Below are 13306 nucleotides of genomic sequence, written 5' to 3'. Positions count from 1 at the left end.
TGGTACTTGTGGAAAGTGTGCGTTTCAAAATAAAACCTCCGGTAATTCGTCTCATTGACCTTTAGTGCCCTCTAGTGGCCATTTCACCAAACAAACGAACAAAAACCGCCACTGTCCAACGAAATTCCAGTTATTACCATGGCAACAACCAGCCACGCGTAATTACCTCATAGCTAAGGACATCATTTTACGCGGGCTGTTGCCTAGCTGACCAAGTCAAAAGAGTTCCCGCCCCAATTCTCCCAAAGTGGCTGAGGTGGCTGACAATCAATTACGTTCTTATATGTGTGGCTATTTTGATACTTTAGTTGTCATATTACATGCAATTCACGATCAAATCACATGAAGTCATAAGTAGACGTAAGTGGAGACTGCCGACGACAAGAAAGAGGAAGCCGAAGAACATATAGCAAAAAATCATGATGTTGTAATACTGACAAAAAAAACGATCCGCTAACATTTTTTCGCCATTTTCTCCATGGTTCTGCGTTCACCTACAACAACAACAATGCAGAAAGAAAGAATGCAGCTTGTTAAATGTATCTATATCTGCCTACAAAAATACTACTCGCATTATACTTCAACTGATGCGTACACACAGCAACTAAACTATGAACGAATAACTCAAAATTTAAAAGCTAAACCTGAATAAACCTGACCTTATAATAACCCAAAGTACATCACAGAGTAGCACAAAGGAGCTTAACGTTACTGGCATGAATCAAACTGTTTTTATTGTTTTTATCATGCATCAGTGTTCCAAAAAGCTCATTTCACACATCCAGCGACGTGAGCTTCCACAGGGGGCATCATTCCAGTTGGCCAGCACTGGGTCATTTTGATAAACCTCCACACAGTCCTCTTGTTGGTGAGGGCCAGCACCACTTGGCTGCCCAAGCTGCCAGAATCTACAGGACAGAATTTAATAAGTTATATTTGTACTGGATCAGCGGTGTCATAGTTTTTGTCTGTTGGTATGAAAACCTGGGGGCCTTCGCCACCTCCCGACATCCTTCCCTTAAAGAATGTATTTGGGAGGATTACCTCCTTATTTCATTAGAAGCATCAATATTACACTGTGAAATGATTTGGCAATCCTTTTGTGTAATTACTTTAAATGAACTACAACCCTAAATACAGCCCTATGTATATGTCATAGCAAAAAGAGTAATTAATCTGACAGATAATGAGAGGATACATGTGCCAGATGTTTGTTTTGAGGTAGTTTCTTGTGATAACGTAGCATCACTATTTTGTCTATTCCAAAGCCTGTTGCTGGTCTGAAAGCTTCCACCTCCAGTCTTTATTTCATAGATCTGTCTGAAAGAAAATAAGTAGGAGTATCCTAATGGCCTTACGATTCGCCCAGTGGTGATCCATCCACCCAGTTGAATGACCCAGATGAGTCAGACAGACCAATCCAGAACAAATTACGATCTTGTGGCAGATAGAGGTCCATCTGTTGAGATTAAGGTTAGACAGACTGTGTCTTTAGAGTGATTAGAAGAGCTCTCCTTCAACACAAACATGTGCTTGTTGAGCCTTTGTTCCACAAGGTAGCAGGAAGATGTGAGTATGACAACAACTCTGAGAACTTCTCTACCTCTGAGATCCCATGAAAATTGTCTTGTTTCTTGTTCTGATACTGCTCTCTGGTCACAATTCCTTCTTTGTTTTCTGCCTTGCTTTTGTCATTTAATGTACTTTACCCACTCCCAACTCCTCTCTCTGTGGACATTAAAATAACTCCAAATTGTTGAACACCTGTTCACTTCATTGATTCATCTTATGCCTAGTGGACTTTGCTCTGGCTGGTAGTATCTGGTCTTGTAGGAGTTTCGGTGAGGCCAAGGCAGTCGGCAAGAGGTTTATTTGGAAAGTCCAATATTACATACAGTGTCTCAAACAGCTTTACAGGCCTACACATCAACGGTTGCTGACCCAGCCCAAGCTCACTGGGCTGTTCAACCATGAAGCTGCCAGAGAGAGGGAATGGAGCTCAACTGGGCAAAATTAAGAGGCTCTAAAACTGCCCTGTTCTCTCACACACTTTTAACTCTGTGTATACGTGAACGTGCTGTGATCATGTTATTTCTTACATTGATCTCAGCACCATTTGCTGTTGCTACAGCCTAACTGCAGCAATGTTCTAATCAAGGTTTGTGCAAGTCCCCAACGATGCAACAAACTGAATAAAATAAGATGTGTGTCTCAATATTGGGGGTTTGTAGAGCTTTTGGCCGATTGAGTCAAATTCATATTGACTGGGAGCCTCAGCAGTGAAACCCCAGTTTTCTAAAAAAAAATGCACCAGCCAGTGCGGTTGTGCTTCGAATGATTAGAATGTGGTGCCAACAATAGAGCTTAGGTTGAAAACAAACAAACAGGCAAACTCATTCTGAGAAGAAAATCAAATGGAAGAAGACAGATGGAGTTCCTCTCCTTAAATGGTTGAGTGTGCCATAGGAGAATAGATCCAATCGCTTGCCAATCATAAAGAGGATCTCAAATCCAGAAAGATGTGGTCAATATCAAATCATAAAGCCAGTGAGGAAAGAACCATGGTGGAGCACAGAGAAGAGTCTATTGAAATGTCTACAAGTTGGTTTACAGTCGTCTCCTTGTTTGAGGTCAATGCAGTGCTGTACCTGTTCCTGTTTACTATTGATGATCACCAGGTCGGCTCCCCTTCTCTTGCAGTCCTTTCTGCTTGCTGCCCATGTCTTAGCCTCAGTGGAGAGGAAATAACATCTGGAATTGATTTCCTTCCATCCTAATGGGCACACATTTGGACTTGCAGTATCACTTCCACCTTTTGGAACATAAAACGGCAAATCACAAAATTAGACTCTTGAGGCATCAAAACAGGAAGCAGAAATATAGCTCACATAAAAGGGATTTATGAGTGCTTTCATTTGTGTCAGGTGCCCAAATTGGATTGACATGAATCAGTAGAAAGTTCTGTGTGTGTGTGTGTGTGTGTGTGTGTGTGTGTGTGTGTGTGTGTGTGTGTGTGTGTGTGTGTGTGTGTGTGTGTGTGTGTGTGTGTGTGTGTGTGTGTGTGTGTGTGTGTGCGTGCGTGCGTGCGTGCGTGCGTGCATGCGTGTGTGTGTGTGTGTGGTGGTTCACAGATTATCCAAATACAAAGTAAATTGAGCGTGAGTGTGAACTTCCTCATTATTCATCACCCTGTCGTATCAGTCTGTCCCTCTCCTCCTGAAGCTTCATCTTCATGTTGTTGAGTTCACTGATTTTGTTTTGAAGCAGGCTGTTGTCTCTTTTCAAGGCATTGAATCTGTCTTGTAAGCTGTTGTGCTGAGCAGTCAGGCTTTTGAACTTGGTCTCAAATGTCTTACAACCAACCACTTGCCCACACTCCCCACACTCTGTCATGTTGCAGGACTCTCGCTCCTCACTTGAGAACACTTGAGAGACAGAAAAATAAAAGATTTACCTTCAGTTTTTGTAGAAATGTTCTTTGTTGGAGAACATTTCTTAGTCACACAATTCCATAATTTGAAAAATTATTGAAGAACCGACAAAACCGTACTTACAAAAGAGGCGCAGAGAAACATTGAGAGTGGCATGTATCATACACAACAGGCCAAAACTTAGGAAAAGTAAATTGCAGAGTCTTCTCTCTGTAAAATCAATGTGTATACCAAGAATAAACAGATCAATCAATCATTAATGTTTCCTCTTGTTCATTGTGTACATGGTAACATTACAGCCACCAACATTGTGCCATTTGCAGGCACAAAATTATCAGATATTTTGAATTATTAATAGAATAAAGCTGAGTCCTGGCATAATGACTTGCGTGTTGTTTGCTTTTTTTAGCACACAAAGGTAAAAATGTTCACATTCATGACTGCAACTCATCAAAGTCTTCCAAAAGAAAGATTGGAGTATTTTTGGTATGGAAACACTGATATGTTAATGAATTACATTATAGATGAGTTAATTAGTTAGTAATAATCACACTTGTTTGGGACTGTTAAGCCTTTATCACATCAATATGATAAGAATTCTTTGGCTTTGTTTTCAAAATGGAACATTAAAGCCAGTGCTGATTTAGCTGTATAGGATGAATTTGTTGATTACCTGTTTGATGTGTGCCTTTTTCCTGCCCACGTCTCGGCTCGCTCCTGAATTGACTATTTATATAATCTGACATCTCTGTTGCCTGCATCATTCTGTGGTGCCTGTAGATTGTGAGTCTTCCAGATGAACATTGGGGTTTGTGTTTCTTCCTTTTTTAAATTTCAACAGCATATATCTAAAGCATCGGTGACGCTGTGGTTTAGGTCACTGCAAAATAGAGGAAGAGAAAATGTGTTGAAATCTTGGTATTTTGACTCACAAGCAATTTAATGTTACTTTGTTAAAATCAGTTCTATGTATTATTTGATCAACCTATATTCTGTATGTTTGTGCTTACAGTTGACATGTCCAAATCTGTTTTTGGCTTTGCAAACAAGAAGTTTGAAAACATGAAACTAGACCTAGAGAATTGGTCACCCAATGGCACGCATTGCATCAGAAGAAAGTTCAACTACGTGAAAATGTTACTCCATCGTGACATGTGTTCTGTCACCAAGATTGTGAGATATGATAAACAAAATACACGAGAAAGACGGCTGTAAGCGAGAGATTTCCTGTAAGTGGCCAAATGACTAGATGATCAGTCTGCTGTCCTCAGTGGTTATCATTGGCACTTCTGTTATCTTTGGCACTTCTGTTATCATTGCTACTCTTGGTCTGTATGTACAGGTACATATGTGTACATGTGCACTCATACCCTTAGATATATTTATTCATAATAGTCTGTATATATATATATATATTTCATTCTGTTGTTATTTAGTCTGGTCTGCACTTTTATTCCATTTTCTTTAATGCTTAGTACTTTGCACAAATTGCACTAAATTCAATTTCGATATGCTCCTGTTGTCGTCACGTCACAAAGAATTTCAATGTACAGTATGACCCTGTGTTTTACTGTGCAAATGACAAATAAACTTCAAACTTGAAACTATTCATTCAAAGACAATAGGAATCGTGGACAGCTTCTAAGCAAACCAAAACAACCGAGTTTCACCTCTGCAACGAGCATTGACGACGTCAGCTAAAGTGGAACCTATTGTTGCCTGTGAGCGTGAGTGTGAATGGGTTTGTTTGTCTATGTGTGTGTGTTTGCGTTTGTGTTTGTGTGTGTGTTTGTGTGTGTGTGTGTGTTGGGCCTGTCTATTCTGGGCCTGACTATTGAATGTTGAAAGTTGAGGTGGCTCCTGCTTCCCATGAGCCTGCATATAGAGAATGGATGGATGGATGAAACTGTTTTTTTCAGGTGACTGTACTACTGTACAAGCTGACAGCACATGAATGAGACAATAATCAAATTGCACTTGTTCCTCTTATAAAGGTGTTAAAAGTATATATAAAAAGGTGAAGAAGCAAGTATGATTATTTTATTTCCAGATATTTCTTATGGTTGAGGTGAAGCATATTTGAAGAGTTCATTTGGAAATATAGAAAATGAAATTCATGTGAATGTTTGTGAATGTCAGTAATTTAAATAACATTGAAGTCAATAAAACCAAGTACCATAAAGTTATAGTTAAGTTAATAATACCTTGAATGTACTAAAAATGCAGTAATAGAAGTTATCTGCTTTCGCTTTTCTCTGCCTATCTTTTCTGGAAAGACAACATCTCAAAAAGGTCTAGTTTGAGAACTGATTGGTTTTGCAGAATGGGGAAGTAGCAGCAGAATGCTGTGTAGGCAGGCTGAAGACAGAAGAGGCCAGATCAGTGGACTAGTATAACGTTTCATCATCTTCACCCGACTCCTCTGAAGTAATTTAAAAGTGATGAGTGTTTTCCACGAAGAGAAGATAGAGATTGCCATGGAAAATGTGAACGTTGATGCTTCGGCCAGGAAGCGAGCTGGTGGAGCCAGAGGAGTAACTCCTGCAGTGTCTGGTGAGACACTTCCACTTTAATTTTTGGTTCATTTTTAGCCTTATTTAGCTGTACTTTTCTGGGATTTGTATTTTCATGTAACTCTGCCATCATGTTCATGCCGTAGTCGTCACTTAGCAGTGTGTGAAATTAAACAAATGTGTGATGCACTAATTATCACATCCTCATGGTCATGTGGTTTCCTTTAGCTTCTATTGATAAAAGGCAATCATTCACTAAGTCAAACAACTTAAATAACTACAAATGAATGTTATCCAAACTTTCTACTGAGAGGGAATGGCTACCAAACATTATTTAAGAAAAGTGTCTGTGTGTTTGTGTGTGCAAATGTGTCTGTCCTTTCTCTTCAAGCAGGGGGAATGATGGTGAAAGCGGTTGTTGTGAGTTTTGGGCTCCTCTGTACCCTACAAGTTACTATCAATGTCTGCCTGCGCTTCTGTGAGTATTTAAGTCATTGATTTGAACCCAGATATAGGTTCATTATAGCTGTACATATATACTGTATGTGCATATACGTGTCTATATAAATAGGTATGTACACTATGTACACATATGTACCTGTACATACAGAATATTATATACACAATTTTATTTATGATGACTTTATGATGTGCTATATAGCTGGAATATCACATTGGTAGAATATCTGGATAGCACTTTGGGGGCCTGGGTTCGAATCCCCACCACCCATGCAATGCTGATTGTTGAAAGAATTCAAGCCAAAGCATTTTCTATAACCACTCGTCTTTTTCGGCCTGATGAAAAAAAGGTCCCTCAGCCTGTCAGGTTGTTAGGTTATGCTATAAATTCTACCATCACCATTATTATCATATTGGGAAATGCTCCAATTCTGTTACAACTTCTATTGATGTTGACGTCTATGAACTAAGAGATGCAAGTGCTTTTTTGTGCCCTTAGTGGTTTTGACTTTAGCATGTCATCATAATTTCACTGACAGCCCTTTTGATCTTCCAGACAGCTCTGATGATAAAGCAGCGGGTCTTGATAAGAAGGTATCAAGTCTTCAAATCAGTTTGAAAAACCTGATAGAAGAGAGAGACAAGTTGAAGAGGAAGCTGAAGGTTGTTGGTGAGTGTGAGGATGATTCTGATGACACCCTCTACAAATGTATTTTTAGGGCATTTTCACACTTACATGGCTTGGTGCAGCGCATACTAGTACATTTCCCTTTTGCTGCAGTAGGTTTGGTCAGGTCTGAACACAGTTTCACTTGAGTGTGGACCACAAGAGACACACTCTAACCGATTGGAGGAGGTGGTCTCATTCTGGTTCCAAATGAACTCTGGAGCTGTAGGCTTGAATAGTGAGCGTGATCGCTACTAGTCCAGACCCAACAAAGAAGCGATCTATGGATCTATTGATTGATCAAACCAGAGGGGGCTGTACTTTATCCCAATGACAGTAACATAATATGCCTCAAAAGCATGTTGGCAACCATTCACCACTGATGACCCAAACATTGAATACCAGCGTCTTAACCGGCATCTTTGTTAATGGTTATCTCCAACAGACGAGTATTCCAGTGAAGGATGGGTATATTTCCGCGACAGTTTGTATTCTGTTTCTTCAATCATGAAAAACTGGCAAGACAGCAGAGACGACTGTCTGCAAAGAGGCGCAGATCTGATGATCATCAACAGCAAAGAAGAACAGGTGTGTGCGTGTGTGTGTGTGTGTGTGTGTGGGTGTGTGTGTGTGTGTGTGTGTGTGTGTGTGTGTGTGTGTGTGTGTGTAAAAAATGCAACTAGTGACATTTCAGCTGATTATCATTTGTGTCTTGATCTACAAGGACTTTGCAAAAAGATTCAAGAAGCAGCTTTGGATTGGACTGAACGACATAGAGACAGAGGGGACATGGAAGTGGCTTGATGGGACTCCACTGAACTCAAGGTTCGTACAACACATTTTTAATCACATTATGTTGATCACAATAATGAAATAAGTCATATCACAAGATCCTCCAAATGTATGTGTGTTACTGTCAATCAACTGCCTCTTAGGTTGGAATCTTTTGCTTTGGTGTTTCAGCTACTGGGGAAATGGTGAGCCGAACCATTATAATAGCAGAAATGAAGACTGTGGAGAGATAAAGTATTATGATTTGGAGAACAGCCTGAACGATCTGCCATGTCAAGATAAAAACTTCTGGATCTGTGAAAAAGTGTCAACTCAATAACGCCAATCCAAACCCAAACCCAGCAGAGAGTTGGACAGAATCACTATGTGTAGACACGCACACACACTTGTGAAATCATTCAAACAAAGACACATGTAAGCACAGACAAACCTTTGCTTGTATTGTTTGACTGTAGTAAAGACAGTAATGTGTAATCAAGCTTTGAACTTCTGCTTGCATGTATGACTCATTGCTCAATAAATGTCTGTGTTCTTTTTATTCTCAACAAAAAATCGTCAAGAAGATGTTTCCCAGTTGAATGTTCGATGTCTATGCTGCCTCTTCAGTATTATGACACTGAATACTAACAAATGTCACAGAGGCCAATGAAGTGTGAAGATTTTGCACCCAGATTACATTACGATCATTTGGCAGACGCTTTTATCCAAAGCGACTTACATTACATTACCACCCTTCGCAGAGGGGGGAGCAATTGAGGGTTCAGTGCCTTGCTCAGGGGCACCTTGGCAGGGGCTCGAACCAGCGACCCTCCGGTTCCCAAGCGGAAGTTCTACCCATTGAGCCACTGCCTCCCTATATACAGGAATATGTGCTCACTTGATTTGGGGAACAATGTAAGTAACTGGAAATGAGGAAGTTTCTTATTTTCTCAGAAAACTAATAACAGGAAGAGAAACTGAAGAAGCACTTCACAGATCACACCAGGAAACGCCAGTAAATAAAGCACATAAACTTTCAAGCACTAGAGCCTGATAGGTCAATACATCATGGAAACTATTTTTCACAAATGCCAGTGTTTTGGCAAATGCTAGACAAATGCAGTAAGAGCAACACTCCATTCTAAATGTATGTCCAGCTGTCTTTGCCTGGATTTTATACTTAATTACCCTCTAAGTCATTTTCTACTTCTACCACTGGGTTGATCATTCAATAACATAGCAATTCCTCTGTGATGTTCTTGGTCTGAAGTAAGCTTGAAGACCCATGGATGGATGAGGATGTGTGCAGAGCAATTTTGTTTTCTCAATTACCTCTCAAGATTTGTTTGCTGCATCCATGCGTATGTGTGTTTCAATCTCTGAAATCTCCGAAAAGAGAACAAAGTGGGTTCAAATTCAAACCATGGATTCCAATTTCATTTAAAGAACTCATTAGGGGAAACATGGAATAATAAATCAAACTGGACAAACACAACACAGCAGGGGTGAAAGGAGGCCGCCTGTCTGGTTCCTCATTCAGGACAAATGATGAAGTTCGGTCTAATCTCGTTATATGCAGTCCATAAACGATTTATGTGGTCATGTGTCTGACCGTTTCATGTAAAAAGGAAACTGCTGCATTTGTAACGAATAACTTCGCGCTAACTTGATGTTGTTAGTACTGACAAATAGGGGAAACTGCGGTAATTTCGCCCCATCTATCTGAGACCAATAGCTAGAGAGATGCCCAAATAAGGGACTTGGGGACCCTAGATTATATATACACCCTGGGCAGACCACACATGAGATGCAACAGTCGTTCTTATTAAGATACGCTTTGAAAAGTCATCAAGTTAGAAGAAAAACGAGAGCTTGTGATCCATACAGGTGACATCATTCTGTCACTTTTTCCTTTTGAAATTTCATTTCCCCATTGTGATCCTCTGGCTCTATCTTCAAATCACCCTTTGTGGTAAGTCAAAAAGATTTAAAGATTTAAAGACTTATCATTTCTATCTGATTTTCTTTGACTGTAGTCTTCCATATGAATCAATTTTGCTGTTGCTGCCAGCTTCTGCATGACTAAAAGTTAAAGTCAAGGAAGTCGCGTAGTGTTTTCTTTGCCGAGGTGAAAGAGCTTGAACGAAGAATACCGTAGCCACTTCTCATTTTGAAAAACAGAGGTCTGGTTTCTTTTAGTGGTGGTTCAATTCTGGATGATTTACAGACGAAGCAAAACCATTTGAAGAACACAGACAAAGACCACCCATTCGTTTTTTGTGAACAAATGTGTTTTAAAATTTGATACCATGAGTGTACAAAATACAACTGTGCAGTACAGACAATATACAACAAACAATAAATCCCACAACCTGTTAACGATACGCCGCTCCTCAATGATTATGTCACTTTATATGCACATCCTCTGCTAATGCTTCAGATCTTCTAATAGCTGTTGTAACTAACAGAAGAATCTGCCTCATTTCCCCCTTCGGTTCATCTTTTTGTTTGCAATCTCGCAAAAGTCTCTACAGCTGCATGCTCTCTCACATCTGTAAATGGCTTGCATGTTGTCCAAGTATCCGCTGTGTCCTCACTGGTTAGCACGTTGAGGAGCAGTGAGAGGACTTTTGTTGACTGTTCATACTGGGCTCTGACTTCATTCAATGTTCAGGTCCCTGCCTCAGACTGCTGTGGATATGTTTTACTCAAAGTGCTGGTGTTTTGTTTCGTAATGGCGTCTTGTCTTACGTTTCCCCTTTTTTATGACAGCCGCCGACTCTGAACATATAAGACACATTGGCTTTCATGTGGTTGGTGCGAATGAATGCATATTTGTGCGTCCATTCATCTTTTAATGCTCGGATTTCGGAATCAAGCCAAGATTCTGCCGACCTTACAGCGCTGGGATAAACACAAGTCAAGTAAAGACTCGACTACACAAAGAGGAAGATGAAGCCATATGTCAACAACAACCATGAACATGAGCACATCTGACATGTTGCAGGCATCACATTGAGAAGAAGGATTGTTATAAAAAACATGATCTTGTTTTTGTAAGGCAGAGTTGTACTTTTCAACTGTCAACATTTTGGAAGCGGGGTTTGTAATTCTCAGTACCAAGTGAGGTAATTATAACGGCATTAATAGTGTCACTTTCCAGCTGTATTTAATTCATGTATTTGTGTCCACCGTCACTTCAGCCAGTAGAAGTTGTGGGAAGATGAATGTTGCCAAAGTCGCTGCAGCAGTTCTGATGCTGCTGTGTCTTCTTCTCCTGGCTACAATCATTGGCCTCGGAGTCCAAAGTGAGTTTTCCCGATTCATGCAGATGTTTATGTGATATAGATCGCTCATATGTGTGTTGGGTAATGATGAATCTGTGACCTCCCCACATGCTGGACCTCTTACAATGCAGACATTCAAGACCAAACCAGCTGTAGGAGGAAGGCGAGTCAGATGTGGATGAACAATGTGAACCTGACCGCTGACGGACAAGAGCTTTTGAGGAGCAACAGCAAAATGAAGGACATCATCCACAACCAGCGCCAAAAGATTACAAGGCTACAAACCGACAGAAACAAATTAAAGGCCAATAACAGTGAGCTAATGAGAGACAGAGAGGACTTTAAAAAGCAGGTGTTTGGTGAGAGAAATATTGTCATTTTTAATACATTTTTAAGGATTTCATAATCAATCTTTACTAATGCAGGTAGAATGACAAAGTTGATGCACGGTATAAAAAAGAGTGTTGTGTTGTATGTATGATCATGTGATTGTGTGCTGCCAAACAGAGAATGCTCGGTGTTCTGCCAACTGGACGCAGTTTGGGAACGTTTGCTATTTATACATGAAGTCACTTGAGAAAACCTGGAATGAGAGCAGATATGACTGTGTGAGCAGAGGTGCACAACTGGCGGTCATATCCAGTGAAGATGAAATGGTGAGACATTACGATATTGTTGCCTGAATAATTATCTCTATGTGTCTGTATGTGTCTGTCTGTCAGTTGGTAGTAATTCATGCATGTCTATCCTGTGATGAACCATCAACATTTGAGCAATTGAACCCAGATCTAAACACTGATTTGATGAGCAAGGCACAAAAACAAATGTTACTGATTCGCTCACTTTCACATCTTGAAATGGAGTCTATCTGGGAATATTACCTGGGTCTGAGGAGGACATGGTTTATGTTGGAAGATGTTTAATGTCATTCCCTCTCTTTCAGTCATCAATGGTTGATGTCTCACACACACACACACACACACACACACACAGTTTGCCTGCTGTCAAGTCGTGCCTTTTGTGTTCTTCTTTCATTTTGACACCTAACCTGTCTATCCTGAGTATCACATAAAAATATATATAAATATTTGGCTTCATGTTGTAACCATCTAAACATCTGTCTCTTTGAATTCTAGACATTTATCTCTGCATTCTTTAGCAGAGGCTGGATTGGTCTGACTGATGTAGAGACTGAAAATGTTTGGAAATGGATCGATGGAACGTCACCAAAAACAAAGTGAGACATTTTGTAGTTTTTATATTATTTTTGATATTGATAGAGACAAACCATTGGTGCTCCATCAAACCTGTTCTGAGTCTGAACATGCCACTTCCTGCTGTGATGGCAGCAGGTCACTGTTCTGGGGTGCACAATAGTACAGCAACTATAGTTGATTACGTTTCCTCCTCCAATCATCTCTGCTGAATTGGTCGCACCTGTTGTTTGTAAACAATCGACAGCTTCAAAGGATTTGAGCCTCAGCTGTCACTGCTTGTAAACTTCTTCATTCTTCATTCTTCAGGCTTCAATCTTCAGGCACTTGTTCAGCATTTAAAATCTATTACAGTTTATTCCCGATAGCACAACTTTAAAACACAACAGCATTTAAGGTTTGTCAGCCATTCCCTATTAAAATACAATTCAAATTTCCTTACGCCCCTTCATACTCTCAGGCCCTTCCAACCGCTGCATACTTTCAAGTACAGAAACTTTTTTCATTGTTTTTCACATATTTTCATGTGTTTTCAGATAGCGCCAGTTTAAAATGCTCCCCATTTTAAAGGTTTCTAAGCTTTTTCTGTATTACAATACATTCAGATTTCCTTCAGGCCTTCTCACTTTCAGGCCTTCATACATTCAGGCCCTTCTAACTTCTTCATACCTTCAGGTGCAGGAACCACCAACCATTGCAATCACTGCGCATTTGCTTCAGGAAATGCATTTTACATTACATTACAATCATTTAGCAGACGCTTTCATCCAAAGCGACTTCTAATAAGATTGTTTTTTACTTTACATTGTGCACCCAGTGGATTGAGTTCATCATTTTGCTCATCTGTGACAACTTCATATCGGTGTTGACAGGTTTCTGCTGTCCATGCTCAAATATACGGCAATATTTGGAAATACAATTACATTACGTCAGGTGAAACGATCTGTGAGGATTTTTGAAGGTA

General features: G+C 40.0%; 2 protein-coding genes across 3 annotated transcripts; one reads left to right on the top strand and one right to left on the bottom strand.

Moving 5' to 3' along the window:
* Window positions 1–683: 683 nt before the first annotated feature.
* Window positions 684–9448, bottom strand: LOC143016659 (C-type lectin domain family 4 member D-like). The gene is made up of 7 exons (XM_076171099.1): window positions 9333–9448; window positions 4105–4311; window positions 3555–3641; window positions 3189–3425; window positions 2649–2812; window positions 1359–1459; window positions 684–908 (listed from the first exon to the last, which is right to left on the bottom strand). The coding sequence occupies exons 2-7, from the start codon at window positions 4193–4195 to the stop codon at window positions 752–754; spliced, it is 837 nt and encodes a 278-aa protein (XP_076027214.1). The 5' UTR covers window positions 4196–4311; window positions 9333–9448; the 3' UTR covers window positions 684–751.
* LOC143016658 (C-type lectin domain family 4 member K-like) lies at window positions 5814–8407 on the top strand. Of its 2 annotated transcripts, none has more exons than XM_076171097.1 (6): window positions 5814–5984; window positions 6339–6422; window positions 6960–7073; window positions 7516–7658; window positions 7795–7895; window positions 8034–8407. In XM_076171097.1, the coding sequence occupies exons 1-6, from the start codon at window positions 5873–5875 to the stop codon at window positions 8179–8181; spliced, it is 702 nt and encodes a 233-aa protein (XP_076027212.1). In that variant the 5' UTR covers window positions 5814–5872; the 3' UTR covers window positions 8182–8407. The 2 variants fall into 2 exon arrangements, with proteins under 2 accessions (XP_076027212.1, XP_076027211.1); XM_076171096.1 differs by having other exon boundaries at window positions 5816–5984; window positions 6336–6422.
* Window positions 9449–13306: the final 3858 nt, after the last annotated feature.

The sequence above is a fragment of the Genypterus blacodes genome, unplaced genomic scaffold, assembly GCF_046128005.1.
Source record: "Genypterus blacodes isolate CSIRO-AG114 ecotype Tasmania unplaced genomic scaffold, CSIRO-AGI_Gbla_v1 ptg000240l_1, whole genome shotgun sequence".
Lineage (NCBI taxonomy): Eukaryota > Metazoa > Chordata > Actinopteri > Ophidiiformes > Ophidiidae > Genypterus > Genypterus blacodes.
The sequence above is the reverse complement of the archived record's forward strand: the minus strand, read 5'-3'. Positions and strand labels throughout refer to the sequence as shown.